This window comes from Erpetoichthys calabaricus, chromosome 8 (genome assembly GCF_900747795.2).
Source record: "Erpetoichthys calabaricus chromosome 8, fErpCal1.3, whole genome shotgun sequence".
Classification (NCBI taxonomy): domain Eukaryota; kingdom Metazoa; phylum Chordata; class Cladistia; order Polypteriformes; family Polypteridae; genus Erpetoichthys; species Erpetoichthys calabaricus.
This window is the reverse complement of record NC_041401.2, coordinates 99329736-99355168: the sequence shown is the minus strand read 5'-3', so window position 1 is coordinate 99355168 and position 25433 is coordinate 99329736. Positions and strand designations below refer to the sequence as shown.

The 25433-nt window shown below is 37.1% G+C and overlaps 2 protein-coding genes across 3 annotated transcripts in view; one reads left to right on the top strand and one right to left on the bottom strand.

The window, feature by feature from the left end:
* LOC114655869 (E3 ubiquitin-protein ligase TRIM50-like) overlaps window positions 1-25326 on the top strand; it is a 31796-nt gene extending 6470 nt beyond the window's left edge. Inside the window, exons 4-8 of one of the 2 annotated variants that reach the window (XM_028807152.2) lie at window positions 6655-6750; window positions 17557-17787; window positions 18586-18608; window positions 21695-21825; window positions 24074-25326. In XM_028807152.2, coding sequence (XP_028662985.1) covers window positions 6655-6750; window positions 17557-17787; window positions 18586-18608; window positions 21695-21825; window positions 24074-24636 — 1044 coding nt within the window. In that variant the 3' untranslated portion in view covers window positions 24637-25326. The remainder of the gene's footprint in view (window positions 1-6654; window positions 6751-17556; window positions 17788-18585; window positions 18609-21694; window positions 21826-24073) is intronic. The other variant, XM_051930788.1, reaches the window with a different exon arrangement.
* The window catches only part of zgc:171740 (uncharacterized protein LOC795694 homolog), a 317785-nt gene that overhangs the window by 214838 nt on the left and 77514 nt on the right, over window positions 1-25433 (bottom strand). The gene's annotated exons all lie outside the window — the stretch shown is intronic.

Genomic DNA, 25433 nt, shown 5'->3' with positions numbered 1-25433 from the left:
TGTTTATGGATATAATTTTAAAGTTATTAAACAAGGAGTAATTCACATAATTGTTTATGGATATAATTTTAAAGTCCACTCCAGTGCCTTAATCACAAGGCCATGCAAGATTACTATTAGAGAAAATATAACTACAGTATTTTTTAGCAGTCTTATTCCATACATTGTAGATTAAAAACATTGCAATCCCTGGTTCAGTCCAAGAGTATTCTTCTGTATATGGCAGATATCTTTACCAAGGGCAACCTACAATAGTTTCAACTCCCCAGCAAATCCAAGGAGAGCTGAGCTGAGCATCATATGCTTCTAAGCATGCCTGATATATCTTCCAGAATAGGCAAGCAACAACAGCTGAACTAAATGCCCAAAGTCCATCCATCCATTTTCCAACCCGCTGAATCCGAAAACAGGGTCATGGGGATCTGCTGGAGCCAATCCCAGCCAACACAGGGCACAAGGCAGGAACCAATCCTGGGCAGGGTGCCAGCCCACCGCAGTAAATGCCCAAAGTTCCCTAGCTAATTCCTCTGAATTCAGAGAGGCAGTGGTTAATCTGCATTGCAGAGCTCAGCCATTTTTTATAGTTAGTTACAGTTTCCTTAAGTTGTTTGTGTACTTTAGGCCACGTATGTTTTAAATCTTACACCCAATGGATCACCTCTGGTTTGATATGGAAAATAAATGAAAATAACCAAATTGAGACTTTAAATGCATACACACATAAAAAAGAGAAGTCTGTGCAAGTATATGCTTCTCCAATTAGTTTGGATATCCACTGCATATTAGCATAAATGCTGTTCCAATTTTGAATTAACCCATTCTGTCTGTTCATTAGATTGGAGGTGATAATTAGTGGGAAATTTCATTGAAAAGCCTAATCAGGAGCAAATGGCTTTCCAAAGCTAATAAGTTAAATTAAGTGTATATTGTGAACAATAAAGTCTGGGAAACCATGTACATAGGACCCAGTATTAATAAATGTACCAGCCGTTCCCTAAAGCTTATGTTATATTACATGACTTCTAGTTGGAGGGAATGTCTAACTTGATGACTTCAGTTGCTAATCTCATTGCCTTAGTATGTCAGTTTACACAACAAGGAATCAGAAGGTTTGTTAAATTAGATGACTGCATGATGACTTTCCAGTCATAATTTCACATTTCCAACATATTGTGAGCTTACCCACTTTTTTTTTGACAGCCAATAACGTACTGCCTAACTCAACCTGCGCCGTTCAAATGGTTTACCAGGTTGGCGAATTCCGCCACAATCTCTGCCCTTTTTTCTATTCTATCATAAGTAAAACACAAGACATTAGACATCTGAGTCTCTCTTCTATTTGTGAGGTCCGAAACACCCAGGTTCCTCATTCCTTTTCACTACATTATATGCATTATCCTCCCAGATCCAGTGCTTGTTAGTTGTCAGCTCTCACACCCACATAGCCTGCCCCTATGACTTAAATCAAGCTTGTTTGATTTTGTCCGGGCGAGTCACACACTAGTTAGAGAGAGAGAGTCACACTGTACATGACTGGTGGGCACCATGACTGCCTCTGATTCACATTCACCAAGATTACGAAGACTACAGAAAACCTCTGGAAAAGTTGTGATATGTAACATGGCCCTTTAGCAGAAGAAAGTTTTTTTGTTTTTTTTTCCAGAGGCATGAAATGACCTGCCTTAAAAATTATCTATATGAACCAGATTAACAGTATGTCCAGCAGAATTTGTAAGCTTAAAAATTATGTCAAAGGGCTTTTGTAGGTCCTCTGGCATGGGCAGTTGCTGAGGAAAACCTGAAGGATAACTTTGTACAGTTTTAGACCCATTACAGGTGTTAGAAAACTTTATATACAGTAATCTCTCGCTATATCGCGCTTCGCCTTTCGCGGCTTCACTCCATCGCGGATTTTATATGTAAGCATATTTAAATATATATCGCGGATTTTTTGCTGGTTCGCGGATTTCTGCGGACAATGGGTCTTTTAATTTCTGGCACATGCTTCCTCAGTTGGTTTGCCCAGTTGATTTCATACAAGGGACGCTATTGGCAGATGGCTGAGAAGCTACCCGGCTTACTTTTCTGTCTCTCTCTTGTGCTGACTTTCTCTGATCCTGACATAGGGGGATTGAGCAGGGGGGCTGTTCGCACACCTAGACGATAAGGACGCTTGTCTAAAAATGCTGAAAGATTATCTTCACGTTGCTATCCTTTGTGCAGCTGCTTCCTGAAACGACATGCTGTACGGTGCTTCGCATACTTAAAAGCTCGAAGGGCACGTTGTAGCAAGGCTACATAATGGACAGTCGGGTTAGCCTTCTGAATTGTCCGTCACTTCTTAATGTTGACTGGGAGGGTGTTTTAAATAGCCCTTCAGGCACCATTGGTGACGTCCCGTTCTGGGAGGATCCCGCCCGAGTACACTTTCCAGCTGCCTGATGCCGGCGTATGGTTGCCATAACAACCGAGAGAAGCAAGGATTTTTGGCGGGAAACTTTCTCTTTTTAAGGGGAATGGCGGAACAAGAAAGAAAGGAGAAAGTAAGGAGGAAGAACAAAGACACAATTTTCAAGGCATCGCAGCGACTATCTACGCTCTAGAACTATTTAGGATTTTACTTCACCCAGGGACGTCTGCTTTTCATGGGTGGCCACCCCGCAGAAATATTTTAAGGACGAATCCCCGAGAAGAGGCCAGGGTCTGGTGTTCTCCGGGTGCTCCCGTCTGGTGAGTCGGATTCCTGAATTTTGTTTTCGTGATAGTCCGCGGAGAAGCCGTCCCGCTAAAGGACGGTTGTGTTTCCTGCTTCCAGGAGGAACTAACTGCAGGATTTCATGTTTTCCATATCTTTGGACTCAGTGAAACTAATCGTATCAAAGAACAGTTTTTTCTCATTATTTATTTTTCTTTTTCTTTTGTCTGTGTCAAACCGGGGGTTAGTATACGGGGCGCCAGGGAGGGCGTCTGGGGAAGGGGTTCACTTAGGAGCACTCAAGCACCGGTTAAGTTTGTGTAGCAGCACCTGTTAATATATTTTTTCTGTTCCATTTCCTGTTGTGTTTTATTGCTGCAAATTGTTAAGAAGGGGATCGTGGCAAGAGGGGACGAGGACCGAATATGGTTGTGCTCTTATGCTTTCAAACATCGTCCACCCCCTGTACGGGTGGTGAAGTGTAGGAATCGCGTATCCGTATTGTGCGGTTGCTACAACGTATTGATTTTTGTTTGAAAAACAAACTCTGTCTCTCTCTCTCTCTCTCTCCCTGCTCCTGACGGAGGGGGTGTGAGCTGCCGCCTTCAACAGCTTTGTGCCGCGGTGCTTCACATACTTAAAAGCAAACAGCCCTATTGATTTGTTTGCTTTCCTCTGTCTTTCTGACAGACTCTGATCCTGACGCGCACTCCTATGAAGAGGAAAATATGTTTGCATTCTTTTAATTGTGAGACGGAACTGTCATCTCTGTCTTGTCATGGAGCACAGTTTAAACTTTTGAAAAAGAGACAAATGTTTGTTTGCAGTGTTTGAATAACGTTCCTGTCTCACTACAACCTCCTGTGTTTCTGTGCAAATCTGTGACCCAAGCATGACAATATAAAAATAACCATATAAACATATGGTTTCTACTTCGCGGATTTTCTTATTTCGCGGGTGGCTCTGGAACGCAACCCCCGCGATGGAGGAGGGATTACTGTACTTTGCATTATCAAAATTCAAGTTAGGTATTCAAAAATGCTTAGAAGTAAAGTCTTTAGATCAACTTACACTAGGATGGTCAAGGACTCATAATACCATGATAAAAACATCAGTTTAAAATGCAGTGAACATTATCAGTGCAAACATAGGAGCGTTCTCTGGTGGTAGCATATCATCCTGGGCATCCAATACTTTTTGAACAGGATCAATAGATATTGGTGAAGTAAATGCACTAATTTCTTGTGCAGAATGTGTATCTTTTGTGTATGAAAGGCCACAAATTACTCATCCAGTTCAGGAGTGAACCACAGTAAAATCGGACTCTCAGGACAGCACATCAGCTTTATTATTTTTCACCCCTGGATTGTAAGAAATGAAGAAATTAAACTTGAAACAACATAAAAATGGGGACCAAGGAGATTCTGGAACATTGCTATTAAATGTGCCCATCTCAACCTTAAAAAAAAGTGGGATCAGAATGACACAAGACTGGCAAAAGTAAACAAGGTTTTTTGAGTGGCAAAGTCCTAACCAGCTTCAAAAGTCCAAGAGAACCTCTTACAAAAATTATTTGTAACAGCAATTATTTGTGCTGCAATACTACTAAAATTCTTAATAAATCTGTACTAATAATAATCAGACTTGATTAATTTTTTGACCTTTTTAACTGTACAGCCGAACAAACAAAACCACCACTGCCAAAACTTTGGCTTGATTCAGGACTAGCCTTTTATTAGATAGATTGTAATCCAGGAATAATTTTATTTGCTCTTAATTCTTACATATATCATTAATTAGAGCCTGTAAAACTACGTAAGAATTAGCCAGTCCATATATAACGAAATTTTAGTTATTGCCAGTGGTCATAATGAATGCTGTCTTCCATTCTTTACTCTCTTGGATATGCCTCAAATTGTATTCATTACTTAAATCAAGTTTTCTAAACATATAGGATTCCTGGACCTGATTTAGCAATGGAGCATTCAACAACAACAACATTTATTTATATAGCACATTTTCATACAAATTATGTAGCTAATAGTGCTTTACATGATGAAGAAAGAGAAAAAAGACAAAATAAATAAGAAAATAAAATTAGGGAACACCAATTAACATAGAATAAAAGTAAGGTCCAATGGCCAGGGAGGACAGAAAAAAAACAAAAAAAAAACTCCAGACGGCTGGAGAAAAAAAAAAAAATCTGCAGGGGTTTCCGAGGCCACAAGACCACCCAGCCCCCTCTAGGCATTCTACTTAACAAACATGACCTCAATCGGTCCTCATTGTATTCAGGGTTCACATGGAAGAACGTGACAATGATGGTCATGTGGTCATTCAAAGGATGATGGTAGTTATTTTATTGTATTTTTGTTTGATTCTTTATAATCAATACATGGCCATAAAAATGCCATCTTTTTTATTCACAAAAAGAAAATAGTACTAATATGATTGAGAGGACCACTACAACCATTAGCCAGATTCTCACTAATCCTCCATGGATTTGTTTTCTGGGCTACACAAATGATATTCAGTATATGTCCCTTTAGGCAAAAATGCACCTGGAAAAAGATACATTGGTCAGTCATAAAGCCTATAAGGTCAGCAACTATGTTTACTAAAGCGATATCGAAGTTGAAGGTATTCACTTTGTAAATCCTTCAATATGTATCCTTTACAGAAATGTCTGCAAACAAGATATCAAGCAACTCTCAAACCTTGATTCCATTTCTGTAGTTTCACAATTTATCCTGAGCTTATATTGCTTTAACAAGAGTAGTTTAGGATAATGGGTTATACAGATGAAATACAGACTGAAAATGAGATCCCTACACTCCAAATAGTAAAGTTATAAGAGGGGTGCTATGTTCCCCATTAGCTGCTTGGTTGATTACTACCTTCAGTTTTAGCTGTGGGACTAATTTAACACAAATATAATAGTCTGCAGATGCTGAAATCAATTAAAACTCTTATTACAAAGATAGTCTTATCCCAACAATTAATGAGTTAGGCACATTGAGCATAGAAATATTTGCACATTGTTCCCCAACAAACCAATTGACCCTATTATTCAATAGCTTGGGGTAATCATTGTATATATGGTCCAGGTTGCCACAATTAAAGCATGTTTCATGTTTGAAGAGCATACTCTGAGTTGGTGACTTAATTATTAATTTTCAGAGTTATATAGGGATTTGCAAAATCTTTCTGAGATGTGACTGTCTACATGAAGAGCCAGCTTCTTTAACTTCTCATCAATATTTTGAATGGTCGGTTCATCCATGAGCATTGTGTTATATAAATAAAATGTATTGTTATCATTAAGAATTTCATTAAAAACAGAAACTCATTTTAACAGGTTTCAGCCACTAATATTTTAAATTCCTCTAAACAGTCACCAAAAGTGCATGAAACTCATTGATGCTGATCCTTCCATATAGCAGCTATCCAGTCCAGCATTTAACTAAGAGAAAAAGGTACAATAAGAACAGTGCATTCTTTTTCTGTGGGGAAAGAAACAGACCATAAGTCAAAACCTAACTGACAATGGATCACAAAACACCATGTCTTCCTGGGGTACAATGATAATGTGAAGGAAAAAACAATTTTTGCTTCTGGTGCAACAGCAATTGATGGCTGCTCCAGCAGCATACTGAACAACAAATAACTTGCACCAGATTCTTCCTACTGGTCTTTTAGACCACAGCAGCAGAAATGGTAACTTAATCAACTTGTCACTTTCCCAAAAGGAAAACATACCTTATATACTGTATTGTATAAAAAACAGCTTGCAAATGCACATGAAGAGATGTGAAATATATTGAATCCATTTTGTTAAATAATGGTGAGTTTGGTTATGCAATTTTAGATTATACACTCAGCCTTTGTCCTGTCACCTAAGCAGTTTTCTCCATTTTATGACATTTTTTTACTTTCTCACATTCTCTTTATTGTTTTAGGAGGATCTGTCCACTTTGATGACTGAAATTCAGACACAGAAGAGAAAGCTGGAAGGGCAGATTTGTAAAATGGCATATAACAAATCACGAATTACGGTGAGCTGGTGCTAAAACATTAGTCATAAAAGGTGACTTTAGCTACACTGTAAAGTATTTAAGCCTACAATCAATACTGTTCAATCAAGCATTAAGTGACTTAGAAGCCTATGAAACTGTGTAATAAAAATGTTTCGATTTACCATACAGAACAGGATCAGAAGAAAAATCATGTCATTCATTAGTTTAATTGGACAAGTGCACATTGGGAATGTTGGAGAAGTAATGAGCCTCTCAGACAAACTATAGTTGTCCCCTTTCCGCTTTCCTTCTTATCCAAATTAGCTCATATCCCTGACGGCAGGAACTAGATTCCCTTTTGAGGTAAAGGGATATAAACAGTTCAAATACTGTTTCAGTTACAGATTCATGGATAAATGAGTTATAAAGACAACAGCAGCTTTCAGCCACTGAGACCTCATTAAGAATATTGAGAAGAGATATAGAATAAAGTGGATGAAATAATGCCTGTGAAGGCAGTCAAAAATGTGAAAAGTCATAGAAACTAGGTACACTACCAGTCAAAAGGTGTAGAGCACCATTGAATGGCCTAAAATAATGAAAATGTAAACAGTAAACTGCCATGGGTTTAAATTTAAAGTTTAAGTAAGAAAGAAAAAAAACCTGAAAAACAAAGGAAACATCAGAGTATTGCAAGTGGGCCTTCTTCAGGGAACGACTAATAGGTTACATCCTACAGATGTTCTGCAGCAATTAAAGTAAATTAAGCCTTGCAAATTGAAGCAAACAATTTAAACAGATGTCCAGCTTCTATTGATTACTTAAAAACCCTAAAACTGTGTTACTACATCCTCTGAAGTACTACTTGGATAATATTATACTGGCATAGAACAAATAAACAATGGCAAATAGAAAAAAATAAATCAAGGAATCATTAAGTGTACAAAATTGCATTTAAAATTTTGATTCATCAAAGTAGCCACCTTTTGCTAATCTAACAGCCAAACTGTGGTAATCCTAATCCCAATCACTCTGTGCAATTCACCAACTCTGCTGCCAGCAAAAGAACCCCAGACCATTACATTTCCTTCTCCATGTTTGACAGTTGGTGTCACACACCAAGAAACCACCCTTTCACCAGCTCCACACATACAAACACCCTGCATGATGAACCAGACATTTCAAATTTTGATCCATTGGTCCATAAGACTTTCTTCCAGTCTGAAATAGTAGATTTTGTGGCCCAGGTAAGCCTTGATTTCTTATTTTGTCCTGTAAGGATTGGCTTTCCTACTGCCACTTGCCCTGTCAAACCTGCAGCACAAAGTCTCTTCTTCACAGTAGAAACTGAGACTTGCTCTTTTCAGCCACTGTTAAGATGTGCTTGAAGCTCTTGTGCTGTGAGGCACCTATCATGCAAGCCTCAGAAAATTATCTTCTGATTGGGTTGTAACTTTGGGTCTGCCAGATCTCCTCCTGTCAGAGTTTCTTCCAGTTTCTAATAGTTTTTGGATTTTGTAGGACATCGTACTCACTGACACTTGGATTTTTTTTTGCAGTTTCTCTACATGAAAAGCCTACACTTTTAAGGGTAATAATGCTCTGTCTTATTTCATTTTTTAATTGCCATTTTCTTGCCATTATCACTGGAATCTTGTCCAAGTACTTCAGAAGGTATGGTAACAGAGTCTGTTTCAACCCTGCTTTAAGATTGACAGACGGTTTTAAGTAATCAACAAAATTTGGGACACCTGTGCAAAATTAAAAAAAATAAATAAATAAATGTGAATTTCCCCTTGGGATTAATAAAGTATCTATCTATCTATCTATCTATCTATCTATCTATCTATCTATCTATCTATCTATCTATCTATCTATCTATCTATCTATCTATCTGCTTATTTGCTTCAAGTTGCATGGCTTATTTACTTTACTGCTGCAAAATATCTGTAGGTTAATCTATTAGTTATTCCTTGAAGAAGGCCCATTTATAATATTCTGAAATTTCCTTTTTCTCAGTTTTTGCTAACCTAAAATTTAAATTTAGACCTTAGAAAAGGACCTGCTTACCTTTTCACCACTTCAGGTAATTCATTGCATTTGAACTGATTAAATTTGAAGAAAAACTGGAAAAGCTGAGGTGTTCTAAAACCTTTGACCAGTTGTGAATTTCAAATAATAAAAAGGTATAAATCCTTCACTGCATCTGTCTAAAAATATTTGTATTCAATTTTGCAATTAGAAAATTGAAAGCAAAATTAAACTGTTCTGTTTCGCTCATCCTGCACAACTCTCTACCCTGGCACTTTCAAACTCTGTCTTGCCCTTTTAGCTAAACGTGTGCATTGCAAACGTAAAAGAAATTTAACAGACATTATATATGTGACTGACTCCTTAATAATATTCCAGAAATTAATAACAATTTATCACACCCATGGAGATTTTTAAATCCAAATTCAAGAGAACGTTTATTCTTCTCACCAGTATATCATCCCAGCCAACACAGGGCACAAGGCAGGAACCAATCCCGGGCAGGGCGCCAACCCACCGCAGGACACACACAAACACACCCACACACCAAGCACACCCTAGGGCCAATTTAGAATCGCCAATCCACCTAACCTGCATGTCTTTGGACTGTGGGAGGAAACCGGAGCGCCCGGAGGAAACCCACACAGACACGGGGAGAACATGCAAACTCCACACAGGGAGGACCCAGGAAGCGAACCCAGGTCCCCAGGTCTCCCAACTGCGAGGCAGCAGCGCTACCCACTGCGCCACCGTGCCGCCCCTTCTTCATAATAATAATAATAATTCATTACCTAATATTAAATCTTGTAAGTATGCAATTGTTATCTCCAATCATGCTCCTATTATTTTGGAGGTTGAATCATTATACCCTACACATTCCTGTCATAACTGGTGTCTTAATTCCCTGTCATTAGCTCTCTGTGAATTTTACAGAGTTCATCTCCAAACAAATAGATTATTTTTTTAGACACTAATGCATCCTCAGAGGTTTCTGCGGGAACACCCAAGGAAACTCTGAAAGATTTTATATGGAGAAAGATTATTTCATCTTTTACTCATAAAAAAAAAAAATGAGACCAAGAAGGCATCAGTGTTAATTAGTGAGATTTTGTGAATAGATCATGAATATGCAATGTCTGCAAATGAGGCACTTTACACGAAAACACACTCAACAACATCAAAATTTAACCTCTTGACAACAAAAGAAACTGAACAACTTATCTTTAAATCATGACATCATGAATATAAACATGGAAATAAAGCAAACAAATTTTAGCTCAACAAATCTACAACCAGGAAGTTTGCAGTGCAGTAACAAAAATTACCAACACAACTGGAGATAGGATCATGGACTATAAAAATACACTTTACACATTCAAGTTTATATTCCACTAGTTTAAAGAAGATGAGACACAATCTAAGATGTTTTTTGATACAATATAAATACCACAACTTATTAATCTTAGTACAGAAGAACTTGACAAACCTCTCAGAATTACTGGATGATATAAACTCATTCCATAGTGGGAAAGCAGTAGGTCCTGAATGCTACCCAGTGGAATTTTATACAAAAAAAATCAACTAAGTTAGCTCCTTTATTATTAATAACATTCACAGAAGCAAGAGAAAACAAAATTTAACCTCAAACTTTTTGCCAAGCATTAATCACCATTTTTCCAAAGAAAAAAAAAAGAAATACTATGATATGCATCATACAAACCAACTGCACTTCTGAATAATGATGTTAAGATTGTCTCCAAAGCTTTAACAAGAAGGACTGAGAAAGTGCATCCTTCTGTAATATCACATAATCAAACTGGATTCATTAAAGTCAGACACTTAGCTTCAAACCTTTGACGTCTGTTTAAATTAATATACTCACCGATGAAATCTAACAGACCAGTGACCTTATTATTTTTGAATGCAGAAAAAGCCTTTCTCCAAAGTAAAATGAGACTATTTATTCACCACATTGCACAAATTCAGGTTTGGCCCAAATATATGTGCATGGATGAAATTGCTTTATACCAGTCCAGAAGCCTCAGTTTGTATTAACTGCATGAACTCAGACTACTTGGTCTCGACAAGTGTACCACCTGTCACCATTAAATTTTGCATTACACATTGAGCCACTGACTAGTCATTTTCAAAATACATTATAAAGCGGATATAGGAGATCAGTAAAGAGCTCAAACAGAAAATATCACTATATGCAGATAATATCTATATAAATAAAATTCTTTTCGTGTTTGAAACGGAAATGGCGTATGACCACGGGTAACGGTAATTACGTATGACCACAGAACATATAATATAGGAACTTATTATTTGTGTGAGAGTTATTTTACTGATATTGAAAAGAAGAAAAAAGACTTTAAATAAGGAGCTGAGAAGGTGAATGTAAAGAAGAAGCCAGCGGTAAAGCAAGTGAGACTCCGTAATAAGGACAGTTGGGTGCACGGAGAAGGAGTGCCGGCTAACCTAGAAATACCTTTGGAGCACACGGCTTTACTTTGCTTTTATGGTGCGGGCGTCGGCCATGGATGGACGCTAACGCAGAGACACCCGGGTGAGACGGACTTCTTCCTTCAACAAAGGAATCGTTGCCAGGCTGGTGAGATTGCTTCTTTTACATTTAAATTCAGTATACAAGTCATACGAGAATGTATCTGACTTGATCACTTGATTCATTGCAGATTTCCCAGGCCGTGTGAATTTAGACTTTAAAACAAAGCTAATATAAAAGAGACTGGGGAACGTGTGGGGATTGTGTGTGTCTAATTTATATTTGTATATAGATGTAATATAGGTTTAAGTACTGTGAATATATTTGTGCTGTTTGTAAATAGGGTAATTTCTCGTTTCTTTTCCTTGCTTGCTTTCTTTCTTTGCTGTTTCGCCGTTTTCTGGGGAGTATATTATAGAGTGTTTAAGGGGGTGGCATATTAAGTAGGGTTTGTGTAGTTATTATAGATTTGACAAAGATTTAAAGGGTGTTTATTGTTTTGTTTGATTTATAATATATTCTTTTTTGATTGTTTAAAGAATTGTTGGGGTGATTATTTCCTTTGTATAAATTCATAAAAGACAATTCCAGATGAGGATATCAAATTGAGGCTAAGGTTCGGCTGGGTTCCGTACTTAATAGAATTAATTTTCCTAAGAGTAGGAGATTTTTGTGTGTGTGCTGGGCTCCTCATTCAACTTAAGAGGAATGCGCTACACCTTGATAGTAAGAGAGATGAAGAAAACAGCTTTGTGTCTTTCTACGTTTCAACTGCGCTGAGCTGTAAACAATGTGAAGACGAGACCACCTTCAGCGGCAAGGGATCGTAAGAACAAAGTGGACGCTGGAAAGCGCGGAATGTTGGGCTGCTCCGCCGGGTCGAGAGCTTCGCAGTTTCGGGCAGCGTCCTCTCTTCTCGCACTGTTTGTCACACTTCAAGTGCCCCGTCGGCTCCTGGGACAGTGGAAATCTTTGCGAATAAGTGTAATCGGCGCTATCGAACCAGGACTCTCTTGGTAAATTGCGGTGCACGGCTACTTACTGTCCCTTAAGATGAATTCGGGTCACTAAAACCTCTCAACATTCAAGGTTGCTTTTGTGATGAATTCTTTTAAGAAAATGGAGGGTTTACATCTAAAAAGATGTACCAACCTCATCATGTTAAGTATTAAAATTGGGAATTGTTTGGACCTTCTGCCCGTCAAGCAGGGAAAGGCAGCGTCCACATTTCTCACAATTTTTCGCTTAAATCACAGGCACATAGTGCAAGGTTGTCAAGCAGGTAGTTTGCCCGAAACCACTGCAGTAGTACTCAATGTATCTTTACTTCTTAAATGTTAATGTTTGACTTTAATAATTTATACACTTCTTATATCTTCTTCAAATTCTTTTATCAAAATGTTTTATTACTTAATTAATATTTATATAATTTATATTTATTGTAAATGCTCTTTATTTGTTCAAAAATAACATTGGTAATTAACAAACTTATTTTATAAATACTACATTTTAGTTTTTTTCCCTTACACTCAGTGAGCGAAGCCACTGGGTAATCAGCTAGTACTTTATATATTAGACCAACAAATATTTTTATTATTAGTCTTTAATGCTCTACCAGAATTTAAAAAGACATATGTACTCAAAATTAATTTGAATAAAAGTGTACCTTTTCCAATGAACTCTAGCACATCAAACTAGACTGGACATCAATCCATTCATTCTATCAAAACAGTTTAAATATCTCAACATCGCAAGTAAATAAAAATATCTTTTTCAATACAACTTTGGTAACCGCATGGAAAAAAAATCAAAGAAGATGTTAATAAGTGGTCTACCTTCCATCTCATCTTAACAGGGTGAATCCATACTGTCAAGATGAAGATCCTTCCTAAGCTTCAATTTCTATTTCACAGCATACCAGCGACTCTACTAAGACCAAAAAAGGGAGGTGGCAAAGCACTTCAAGACAGAGCTTTTATTACTGTGGCTCCACAGGATGATAATCACCTTTTCCAACCTTCTTAAACTTACTCAGTATTTAATCTTTGGCTAATGGTTAAGATTAAGACATTAAAAGAACTGTATATAGACAATGTATTTGCATCTTATGAATAATTATACTTCAAATGTAACTTACCAGCAACACACTTGCCACTATTACTAAAACAGAAATTTTGTTAAAAGAAATCTACCCGATTTTCAACACCTCCCACCCATTTCTATTTCAGAGACAATACTGATCAGTCTTGAAGACTCAGAAAGCATCTCAACAATATATAAAACACATCAAAATAACTTACCTTTAATGATCCTAAGGTTCAGTGGGAAAAAGACCTTTCAATTAACATCTCAGAAGAGGAGTCAGCCATACATACAGAATTTACTCCAGCTCTATATGCACCAAGCACTCAAATATTCAACTAAGAATCTTTTAGTGATCCACTTACCTTGTTTGAAATTGTCCAAAATGTACTCATGGCAAGATCCAACTTGCCAAGGTTGCCATCTAACTCTAGCATCATTAGGCCACATTGTTTGGGAATGCACCAATTTAACAACATTTTGGACAAAAATCATTACATACTTATCAGATAGTCTTGGTGTCACAATTAATCCTAACCCATTAACAGTTATATTTGGGGTACTCCCCGACAGGCTTAAAGTAGATAAAGAAAAATTGGTTGCAATAGCCTATACCACACTACTAGCACACAGGCTTAACTGGAAGAATCTCAAACCACTTTGTGTAACTTAGTGGGTAACTGATGCTCTACATTATTGGAAACTGGTAAAAATGAAATCCTCACTTAAAGGATCTATTGAAAACTATTTTAAAACATGGCAAGACTTACTTGGAAAAAAAAAAAAACTAAGCATTCATATAGGGGGGAAAGAATTGTGTGTGTGTGCGTGTGTGTGTGTGTTTTCCCTGCTCTTGGCTCTCCTGTCTTTCTCTCAGGTGGGGGCTGAATTCTTGTTCTTTTTGGTTCTGTTTTTCCTATGTTGTCTTCTTTTTTTTTTTTTTTAACCTTTCAGGAGTTTTTTTTTCCCTCAGGATTGATTTTGAAATTATTTGTTGTATAAGTTCTGCAAGTTTTATCTGCTTGATTGTACACTATGTTACTTTCTTGAGATAAAATTAGAAAAAATAATTTTCCAGAAATTATCACGATGACATATTTAATATACTGTATAAAGAACATGTTAAAATCAATATCAGGCGCTGACATGTATCTTTAAAATGCATGTTAGCTGCTTTGATTCTTGGAAGTTTCCTGGGCAGTGAAGCTCTGCAAACTTTGCTTTAGAGTGAAAAGATTTCTCACAGTTTTTTAATGTAGTATATGAATAAGGAATGTTATGTTGGTAACTGTTAATGTTCATAATTAATTCTTGTTATTTTTAATACATAATGTTAAAAAAATACTGTCGCATGAAAATCCTGCCCTTATTCTGGCCCTGGCTCTTTTCTTATTTCCTTTTTCTTTACTGCAGTGGGAAAAGAAGGATGTGCCAGTGGAGGATTTATCTCTTGATTAAGTAAAAGTTTGATCACAACAAAGTATTAAAGATAAAGATCTCTGTGATTTTTTCTGGGAGACCTGAAATGTAGAACCATGAATTGAACAAACCTGTGATCCTAAATTTTTTGGCTTGGTTCCTATAATGGTTATCCAGCATTTGCCTCAAGAATAAAGTGAAATAGAAAGTTACAAGCCAGGCTGAGAGCCATTTACTTTAACATAACACTAGTAAAGAATACCCATAAGAAAACTAATTCCTTAAAATATACTTTGTATTAAAGTGTAATTACACTCTAGACCATATGGATTTTTTTAAAGTGTTACTTTATCCAATATTCAAATAACTCAAGATATTCTGTATGTCTCAATCAGTTTGAAACTCTAGAGTATTTTTCCTGAGGTATCCATGAAGCAGTGAAAAAAACAAAAAGTATCAACAATGAAATAACTCACAGTAACAAAAGATGATGTATGTTGTTGCTTATTTGTATATCTTTATTATAAACATGATAATTATGTTAATTAAATTAGCATTATGTAGACTGCACATGTTAACTAAGGCTGCAAAATAATATGCAGATAAGACTTTAGAGGCTATGATTGTACTTGCTGAGTTAAAGATTTGTGGCTTTATTTTGTATACTCGCTTCACTCGTCCACCCCCTACTCTAACCCCCCCTCCCGGGCGCACTACACACCAGCCACTTCGCATCTCTGCCGCTCGCGTTGTTTCGAACATTTAAAGGCCTGTACAGCAGCTGTCCTTTTGTTTCACTGCCATGTCTCACGGGACGTTAAAGTGTCTCCGAGAAAATCACGTCTCGTCTCCTTCCAAGATTTTTTTTATAATAGAGAGATGTAGTCCCCAAGTACTAAAAGCATTGTCTCTGTTACACAGTGGATAAGGCCTGTTCACATGGGACACAGTAAACATGTCAGTGAGTGCAAATTCAAACCTCTGGAAATAAAATATTTATGCTTCTAGTTACACAAGCACATGTCATCCATCTGAGCAGTGCAAACAAAAATTAACAATAATAAAGTAACCAACTATTGGAAAAAATGTGTAATTTTATTTATGTCTAATAGTAGATTGAATTCTTTATGTTTAACAAGGAATGCCAAAAGAACCAGGTTAAGATTCATGGCACTACACAGAATACATTTCAAGTGCTATATGCACAGTTCTCTAACACAACAGCACAAGACCTACAATCATTTGCCCTATAAGTCAGTCAGCATGACAGGAAAGAAGCATGTCACATCCTCAGTTAATTTTGAGGTTAGTCATAAGTGTTTAAAGTAAATATACTGCAGCAGTAATTACAAAAAAACAAATCCAACACTGCCAATGGAGAAATTATATTTACCATCTAAACAGGAATTATTAGAGATATAATACAACAAACTGCTTCATGCAGTTTTTTTTTTTTTTTTTACAAAGTACAGGCAAAGAGCGACTAGGCTGATTCCAGGGATACAGGGGATGAGTTATAAGGAAGATTAAAAGAGCTGAGCCTTTTCAGTTTAACCAAAAGAAGATTAAGAGGAGACATTACTAGTGGATTGAGACTTGTTATTTTAAAATAAGTTCATCATGAACAAGGGAACACATCTGGAAACTTGTTAAGGGTAAATTTCACACAAACATTAGGAAGTTTTTCTTTACACAAAGAATCATTTACTCATGGAACAAGCTACCAAGTAGTGTAGTAGACAGTAGGACTTCAGGGTCATTCAGAACTAAACTTGATGCTATTTTAGAAGAATTAAGTTGATAGGACTGGCAAGCTTTGTTGGGCTAAATGGCCTGTTCTTGTTTGAATTGTACTGATATTCTAACATCATTTGCAAAAAGGCTACTGGGCAAGCATGTGATACTGAATTGGGCATGGGGGCTAAATACATTCAATTGTTGCATTTCTCATTATCTTTGCATTCTCAGGGTGGAAATACTCATTAATTTTTCCCATAATACAATGCTGCATATTAATCAATATAATTTTAATCACAAATAATTTTAAAATAGTAATTGATGAAAAAATAATGATACTCAAAGTGCAGTATGTGCCTATTTAAGAGACATAATACATGTGCTAAAATTACTATTAAAGACAAGAATTTAGGAAATGAAATATAAATTGTAACTCTAAAGTTACTCTAAACATCAATGTGACATGCAGATGACATGCAGACTTTTATCTGTAGCAATCTGCTGAGCAAGGGTGAATTTGAAAGAAGCTGTTAGAGACATTCTACACAGTGTAAAACAAAAACAAAACAGATCAGAACAGAAACAGAAACAAAAATAGAGAAAGTTTGAAAAAGTAGAAAAAAAAGAACATTTAGTAATTCAGGAATTTACTCCTTATCTTTTATTTGGTATACTCTAAGAATGCAAATTCACATTATGTTCTGCCTTTTAAAGTTCTTTTTTGGGAAAGATGCCAAAATCATGTTATGACTTTGTTGTAGCTCCTGGTTCTAGTAGAACAATGGCAAAACTGTCTAATAAAAGATAATTGAAATGATTTGCGCCCGCAAAGATTCAATATGCATTACTGGAAAAAATACACAAACCTATTTAGAAATGTTTGATGATGTATTTTGCCATAACATGACTGCTGTCTTTGAAATAATTTAACATTTTAAGCAAACATTCTATAAATGACAAAAGCAAAGACTTGTACTGTCTGCATGTATTTTTACTGTTATGGTTCCTGATATAAAGGAAACGGTCTAGTAAATATTTGTTTTTGTTTTGTTTTTTCTTCCACGGATTAGAATGAGTCAGATGTCTTCAAGTGGGTCATTCATAAAGAATTTGGTGAGCTGCGACACTACATTGAGGAAGAGGAGTCCAACTTTGTGCAAATGGTGGAGCTAAAGGCAAATGCCCTGATTAGCACAATTGAACAGCAAGTTGCAGACATGACTCAAACACTGGGCAAGTTTCAGGAGATCCAGAGCACTTTGGAGCAGTTGAACAATGAGAATCACCTCAACTTCATCAGGGTGAGAAAGGCCCAGAATTGGGGCAGGGGCGGATTTACTTGGGTTGATAACTTGTATAATTATATAGTAGTAGCTGACACAGTTTCAATATTTACCTGCTCTAAGAAGAGTCTGGAATTACACAGTGATTCTTTGGGGATGCCTTCTGCTACTCTTCCTACCCTAAAAATCTAGATGAAATTACACTTTCCTAATTTTTCTTATTTATTTATATTGTACATTACAATATAGGAAAGATCAACCAGATCTGTATAACCTGTGGTTTGTGTGGAGACCAGGAATGAGGAAAAGCAGTTTTTTTTATAGTTAGATGCGGAAACAAAGTTGATGTAGAGGGTCTCATTTTTAGGATTTATGTAAATTAAGGTTTGTACTGGCATTGCACAAAAAGCCCACAGATAGTGTGCACACACATTTTAACTGTGCGCGTATACATTTTTATTATGTGCACTAAAAACAACACACATTGCATCACCTCTATCTTTGTGTCGGTTGTTAACATTATTCAAGATGTTCTACGCTAGCTTTATTCACATTTCCTCTGTTCTTGTAATAATTTTCCTTGCTAGATGCATGTGAATATGTACAAGTTATCAAGCTTTAATAGTGATTTCCTTAGCTTTATTATATGCTATCTAGATTCTAAGATATATTTTGAATGAAACAAGTGTTGCTAATTATGTCTTTATTACAATGTTAAATTCTGTAATTCAAATAAATATATTTGGTCTCAGTATATACATTTGCTTTACATCTACAATCCTCACGTGCATTCTCTTTCTCTTTTCTTACTCCTAGAAGTATGGCTGTATCGTTCTTAGGTAAGAAGAATAAACTCATTTTACCAAAGCTGACTATGGTACCAGATAATAATATTAATTTATAGCCCAGTATTAATTTAAGAGGTATAAGTTAATAATGAATTACTTGAAGGATTTTACAATCCAAAGACAGTTTGTGACTTGAACCTAGAGAAAAGCCAAGCAAAATGACACCTTTTATTGGCTAACTAGAAAGATTACAATATGCAAGCTTTCGAGGCAACTCAGGCCCCTTCTTCAGGCAAGATGTAATCTGAAGAAGGGGCCTGAGTTGCCTCGAAAGCTTGCATATTGTAATCTTTCTAGTTAGCCAATAAAAGGTGTCATTTTGCTTGGCTTTTCTCTACATTCATAATGGCTAACACGGTACAACACCCTAGTACTACGTGACTTGAACCTAGAAAGTCTCTGGCCTACCCACAGCACAAATATATTTTAATTATTAGAAAACATGTCTAAACAGTATATTGTATTTTTTTTAATACACTTAATTGTTCTTGCCAGTCAGTGTGGTGTCACACTGGATAGCCCTGATACTTTACAGCTTCAGGAGTCTGGGCTCAAATCCCAGACCAGGTGCTATCTGTACAGGGTTTACAAGTTTTCCTTCCATTAATACAGACACGTTCAAGACTTGGTACCTTATTTGTAGCAGTTTCTTCCATCTGTTTATTGTATCTGCTTAACCCAGTTTTAAAGCCAAGGGGAACTGAAGCTTATTCCCAGTAGCATCTTGCACCAGTCCATCACAGGAAAAACTCATTCATGCCATACTGATTCCTTCTGGTGTTTTTCTCCCACATCAAAATACATTGTTGATTTGTCCTCTTCATCTCTTCATTGATGCAATCCACAATGTTCAGTGATTGACCACAGGGGGGAGTCTGTGATTCAAGCTGAGGTTCATTGTCAAGTGCACAGAATATATTGAGGTTATTACTTTCTAATTTTTGCCTCATTGATGACAAGTATTACTAAATCAAAAGAAGACTTTAACTTGGAACTTTACAGATTCTTTAGTTTAGTTCTAAAAGTAAGTGGAAAACCACAACTCACAAAGAAGGAAAAAAAGCACTGTAAAGTAAATCAAAACTATACTTGAATCCCCTTTTTTCTGATTAATAATTGTAATAAAACATTTATATTACACTTTTAAAGACACTTAAAGGGACAGGGTTACAAAAAAATAAATATATATACTAGGGGGCTTCGCTTGCCAACCCCCCTGCTAGCGCTAGGTATCAGCAACTTTTCGTCTCTGCCGCTCGTGTATGTGGATTTCACTTTCACCAAACAAGAAAACTTTTAATTTCGCCGATAGGTCTCTTCACTGGGAAGAAACACTACTTTTCACTGAAGGCAACATGAATTAGACGATCTAAAAGTCTCTGACTTAAAGTTTAAAGCCAAACAATATCTACATACTTCTGTCATATCACCTATATGTCCATATATTCAATCTCTTTTCGATTTTACCTTTTCGTCAATATCGCATTGAATTTTGATTCCGCGACAACGCAACGTATAACTGCCCGTGAGTGAATATCGTTTCTTTTTCTCTCTACACGAACTGTGTCTGACAATAGAATTCACACATATGAGAAATGATTGAACTGTGTGCGTGGTTGTAAATGTTTTAGATGTGGGCAGGACTTTTCCAAATCTCTTTGCATAAAGTCTTGTCTCGTGGGGCTTGAAATTTTCTATTGTGGGATTTTACTTTCACTAACAACAAATCTTTTAATTCTCACGGATATGCCTCTTCATTGGGAAGAAACACTACATTTCCCTGATGGCAACACTAATTAATTAGATGATCTACAAGTCTCCGACTTAAAGTTTAAATCGGAACAATATATTCTCTTTCTTTTCGGTGTTCTCTTATTTCACCGAGTAATAATTTACGTTTGTTTGCGCTAATGCGATCTTCACTATCATTCTTTTGAGACTTTGGAATTTTCATACTTCCATTATCTCTAACCTGCTCTGCATGTGTATCACACCAACGTTTTTTGAATTCTTTACGACATTCTACTTTGTCATCTACTCTTTGTCTTTTATTTCCGGCCCAGGGCGTGGTTAAATCTCTTGGCACAAAGTCTCCTCTCGCGGGATGTGAAAGTGTCTCTCTGAGAAAGTCACATCTCATCTCTCCAAGATTTTTTTAATATAATATGTCTCTATCGGAATAAAGCCTAACGCTGTAGTGAAGGAAGACAATGAATAATGATCTACTATTCTGAGTGACCACAATGTAGTCTGGGTATGAGAAGCACGTATACTAATAGGCAGCTATATGTTGCTGGATTGCAGGACCTGGAGCCTATCTTAGTAGAATTGTGCACAAAGCATAAGTCATCTATGGACACATATGCAGACACTTACACCAGGCAAGTTTAAGGACACTACAGAGTCACCAGTCAATTTAACCTGCATATGTTTAAAAGAAAACTCACACAGACCAGGGGAGAACATGCAAACTACACACAAAAAGTGATTGGCAAGGACTCAAACCTAGATTTCAGGAGATGTGAGGCAGCAGTGCTAATTGAATCTATAAAGTCAAAAAAAGTTCAACATTTATTGCATTACTTCTTTATTCAAGGAACAATTTTAAAATGATATGGTTATTAATCAGTATTATTCATCAGTACAGATTATTGTCATCAGAAATTGAATGGAACTTAATGCCTCCTCTGCGGTGGGCTGGCGCCCTGCCCGGGGTTTGTTTTCTGCCTTGCGCCCCGTGTTGGCTGGGATTGGCTCCAGCAGACCCCCGTGACCATGTAGTTAGGATATAGCGGGTTGGATAATGGATGGATTAATGCCTCCTACTGGTAAATAGTGATGTAAACTGTGTTCATGGCAACAGAGACTGGTGATGTGTTGTTCCATGTTAATTAGCACATGCAAGTAAGAATTTCACTGTATTCAATAAATGTGACAATTACTTTATATACCCGGAGAATTTTAAGGAAGCCAACTGTTATAAAATGCAACTACATTCCACTCCATATCTTTTGCAGCACCTTCATCTTGGCTATAGGCTAATTGTTATTTATAACATATTCATTCTGTCCCATCAGGTGTAGAGAAGCACAACAACAACAGCAGACAGCCATTGTGGTGTACAGTGCAATTTCTTTTAAGCCAGGCTTCCACAATGATGACATCAAAATGACTGTGTGGAAGAGACTTCACCGGAGAGTACTGCCAGGTATACCACTCTTCTCTGGGCTTTCTTTTTGTCATTGGCACTGCCACACAAATTCATGGTGGGGGTAATTTTATTGTGGAGTTTAATATGTTTTGTTGTCATTCCTCCCTGGTGAGGATTTCTTCTACTAAGTAGGTAGTTAAGTACTGTAGTCAATCAGCTTCGGCACAGACAGACAAGGACATGATGTTCCAAAAACACACACTTTAATTATAAAAGTCCAGCAAACCACACAGTGCCTCTGGCCCAAACACCTTTCTTCCGTCCTTTTCTCTCCCTTCTGGACTTCTCCTGCTGCCTTTCCACCTCTCCTCCCGAGAGTTGCCTTCTTCCTCCTCACTCGGTTCTCCCACTTGGAAGAGGCAGCCTCTTTTATAATCACCCGGATGTGCTCCAGGTGCTCTCTGATAATTTTCCGGCAGCACTTCCTGGTGTGGCAGAAGTGCCGCATGAGCACCCGGAAGTACGCCGGGTGTCCATGGAATCTCTTCCACCAGCACTTCCAGGTGTGGCGGAAGTGCTGACACCCAGGTCTCCACAATCCTCCGGGTGCCTCCCTGTGTTGGCCATGGGCCCCAATGGGGTTGAGCTTCAATGCTCCGTTCCCGTGGTCCTCATACAGACCAGGGTGGCCGCCCTCTCCTGGTCCTTCTAGGTGTCCCGGCCGGGCATGGGTCCTGGCCGTCTGACACAGTACTTAAGTTAAAATATTGAGTCTTCATATACATCTGGGTTAGGATGACTTCAGTGTGCAACTGGCAGGTGCTTCATGTGTAAGTTTATAGGTGTACATCCAATGCTATACTACAACAAGAACAACAATAATTTATTTCTTGTATAGCCCAAAATTACACAAGGAATGCCTCAATGGACTTTAACAAGCTGTTTTTTGACAGCCTCAAGGCCTTGATTCCCTAAGACGACAAAAAAAAAAACTTGTAGGGAAAAAAGATGGAAGAAATTGTGGGATCCAATAAAAACCTTCCATTTCCCATCGGGATTAATAAAGTATCTATCTATCTATCTATCTATCTATCTATCTATCTATCTATTATTCTATTATTGTGCCTGCATCCAAAGTCATTCTAGATTGCATTTAGCAGGTTTTACAATGTGACATGTTAACATAATTTCAGTATGTAAAAAACAGATTTCAACACAAGCAGCATACAAGGGACCAAGATCAACCAGTTTATGTGGAAGTGAATACAATCATAAAAGTATTCATTTGTAGAGTGCCGGTCTGCTACTGAAAGTAAAACAAAAAAAAAAAACAAATAAATAAAAACCATAATATGTTACTCTAGTGGGCTAACAAACATTTAAATTGAAAGATAGGGATGAAGGAATAAAAATGGAGCCAAATGTCAGCAATATGGGTTGGTGGCAGCAGTGTAAACAGGAGCTTGGGGCAAGAGGAAGGCTCTTTACACAGGCTATTTGACAAATTCAACAGGTAGTAGCATCAGCAAGTAATGCTCCTTATCACAACAAGCATGAAAGTGAATTTAATAATAATAATAATAATTCATTACAATTTAGTTAACATGCAGCAACCTCCACAAATGTCAGATGTCAATTCAAACAAACATCTTTGGGGTAAGATGGGACAAGCTATTCAAAGTAGATATCTGACATACATTCCACAAGTTTGTGAATCCATACTCTGACAAATTAAGTTTCTTCCAATTGCAATTTAGAGGACCAACTAACAATTACATATGTGCATCTGATTTTGCAGTTATTATATATAATAAAGGACAGCTCAGGCAGGTTCACGGATACAACTGCATTATTCATATATAATTTCTAAGTTGTGATAATACTGATTGTATACTTAGTTTTCTGTCTTACCCCTAACTATCACTTTATATTCTTCTTTGCTGATAAATTCATTAATTACAAATCCAGCCTAAAAACGCAAGCAACATTTTTCACAGAAAACTTGCTCTTTCCTGAAACAAAAAAAGCTTTTGACATCTGCATATCATGGAGTGGCTAACCACTTCTGAGGAACAGCAGTGCTTAAAAGGACATCTACATTCTGAGAAACCTATACAGTAGCAGTGCTTCTACTCCATCTAATAAGTGTAGCATACTCACATTTTAACAGACGTCAAATTAATTTTATGGCTAAGTGTATCAAGTGAATTCATAATGAATGGAATCAGTTCTTCAAATATGGATGTTTATCAATCATAAGATATTTTTCCAGACTGTGTGACTGACACCACTATCTTCTGTGCAGCCCCTGAGATCCTGAAGCTTGACCCCCTGACAGCACACCCAATGCTAAAACTGAGCCGTGACAACACAGCGGTGGAGTGTGGCATCCTGGTCAACAGGGTGCCCAATAATATGGAACGTTTCAGCTACAGTTACTGTGTTCTAGCAAACCGAGGCTTTTCTTCTGGTAAGCACTACTGGGAAATAATTGTTGGAGAGAAGATAAAGTGGAGGCTAGGCCTCATTAAGGGGACCACAAGTCGCAAGGGCAAACTTCCCAAGAACCCAGACAGCGGAGTGTGGCTAATAGGACTGAAGGAAGGCCGTCTGTATGAAGCTTTTGCCAACACTCGCATACCAATTCCTGTGACATCTAGGCCAAGCAAGATTGGAATCTTCCTGGATTATGAGAAAGGTGAACTGACTTTTTACGATGCAGACAGTGACAATGAGCTTGGCTTCATCTACAGTTTCCAGGCAGAGTTGCAGGGAAAGGTATATCCTCTCTTTGATACTTGCTGGCATGAAAGGGGAACAAATACTCTTCCCCTTATTCTATGCCATTCTAATAAAAAGACTTCCTGAGGTAAAAGTTTAGAAAACCACAGAAGATAAAATGTAAAGATATACTTGGGTTTTTTTTTTTTATTAGGAAAGCCTGTGGCCTGCTTAACAGAGATCAGTCATTAGTCCGATGAACAAATTACTTGTGGCTATAAAATGATTCATTTAACAACACTTTGAGACCATAATGGTCTCAAAAGTCTTAATCTGTAAATCCTAGCAGGTACAGTTTTAATTAATAGCCCCCACATCTATAGGTGAGCACTTGGGATAAAATGTGTAAATTTCCTAAATGTTCAAAATATGAATCTGAAAGTAATTTGTATGTACATGGATACTGGAAAATAGCATATGATGATCTGCAAAGGAAATGAAGTATATAGTATTATTGAGAACTCTATACTATACATATTTGAAATGACTAACATAAAACTGGCCTTATGGCTATGGAGTAACAAGAGCAAAAGCTTGTATGTAGTCTCCCTTCTGCGTAACTAACATAAAGGTGTAATTCAAATCCAAAATGTAAGGTCAGATGATTCACTGTTAAATGTTTTTCAGACTACACATGCCACTTCTTTGCATTTTAACTCACTAGGCCCCACTACCTGTTTTCATATCCCCACATACAGCATTTTAAAGGAATTAACACAAGTAGGGCCAAAAAAGTTTTCAGAATAATATTTTAGTTTTGAAGGCCTTTAGGATGACAAAGCCAAACACAGAAGAAATGCAGACTGAAGAAATGGTAACAGAAGTGTAGGATTCTTGCTGTCATTTTTTATAGCATTCAAGTAATGAAGGTCAAGTGTAAAGAA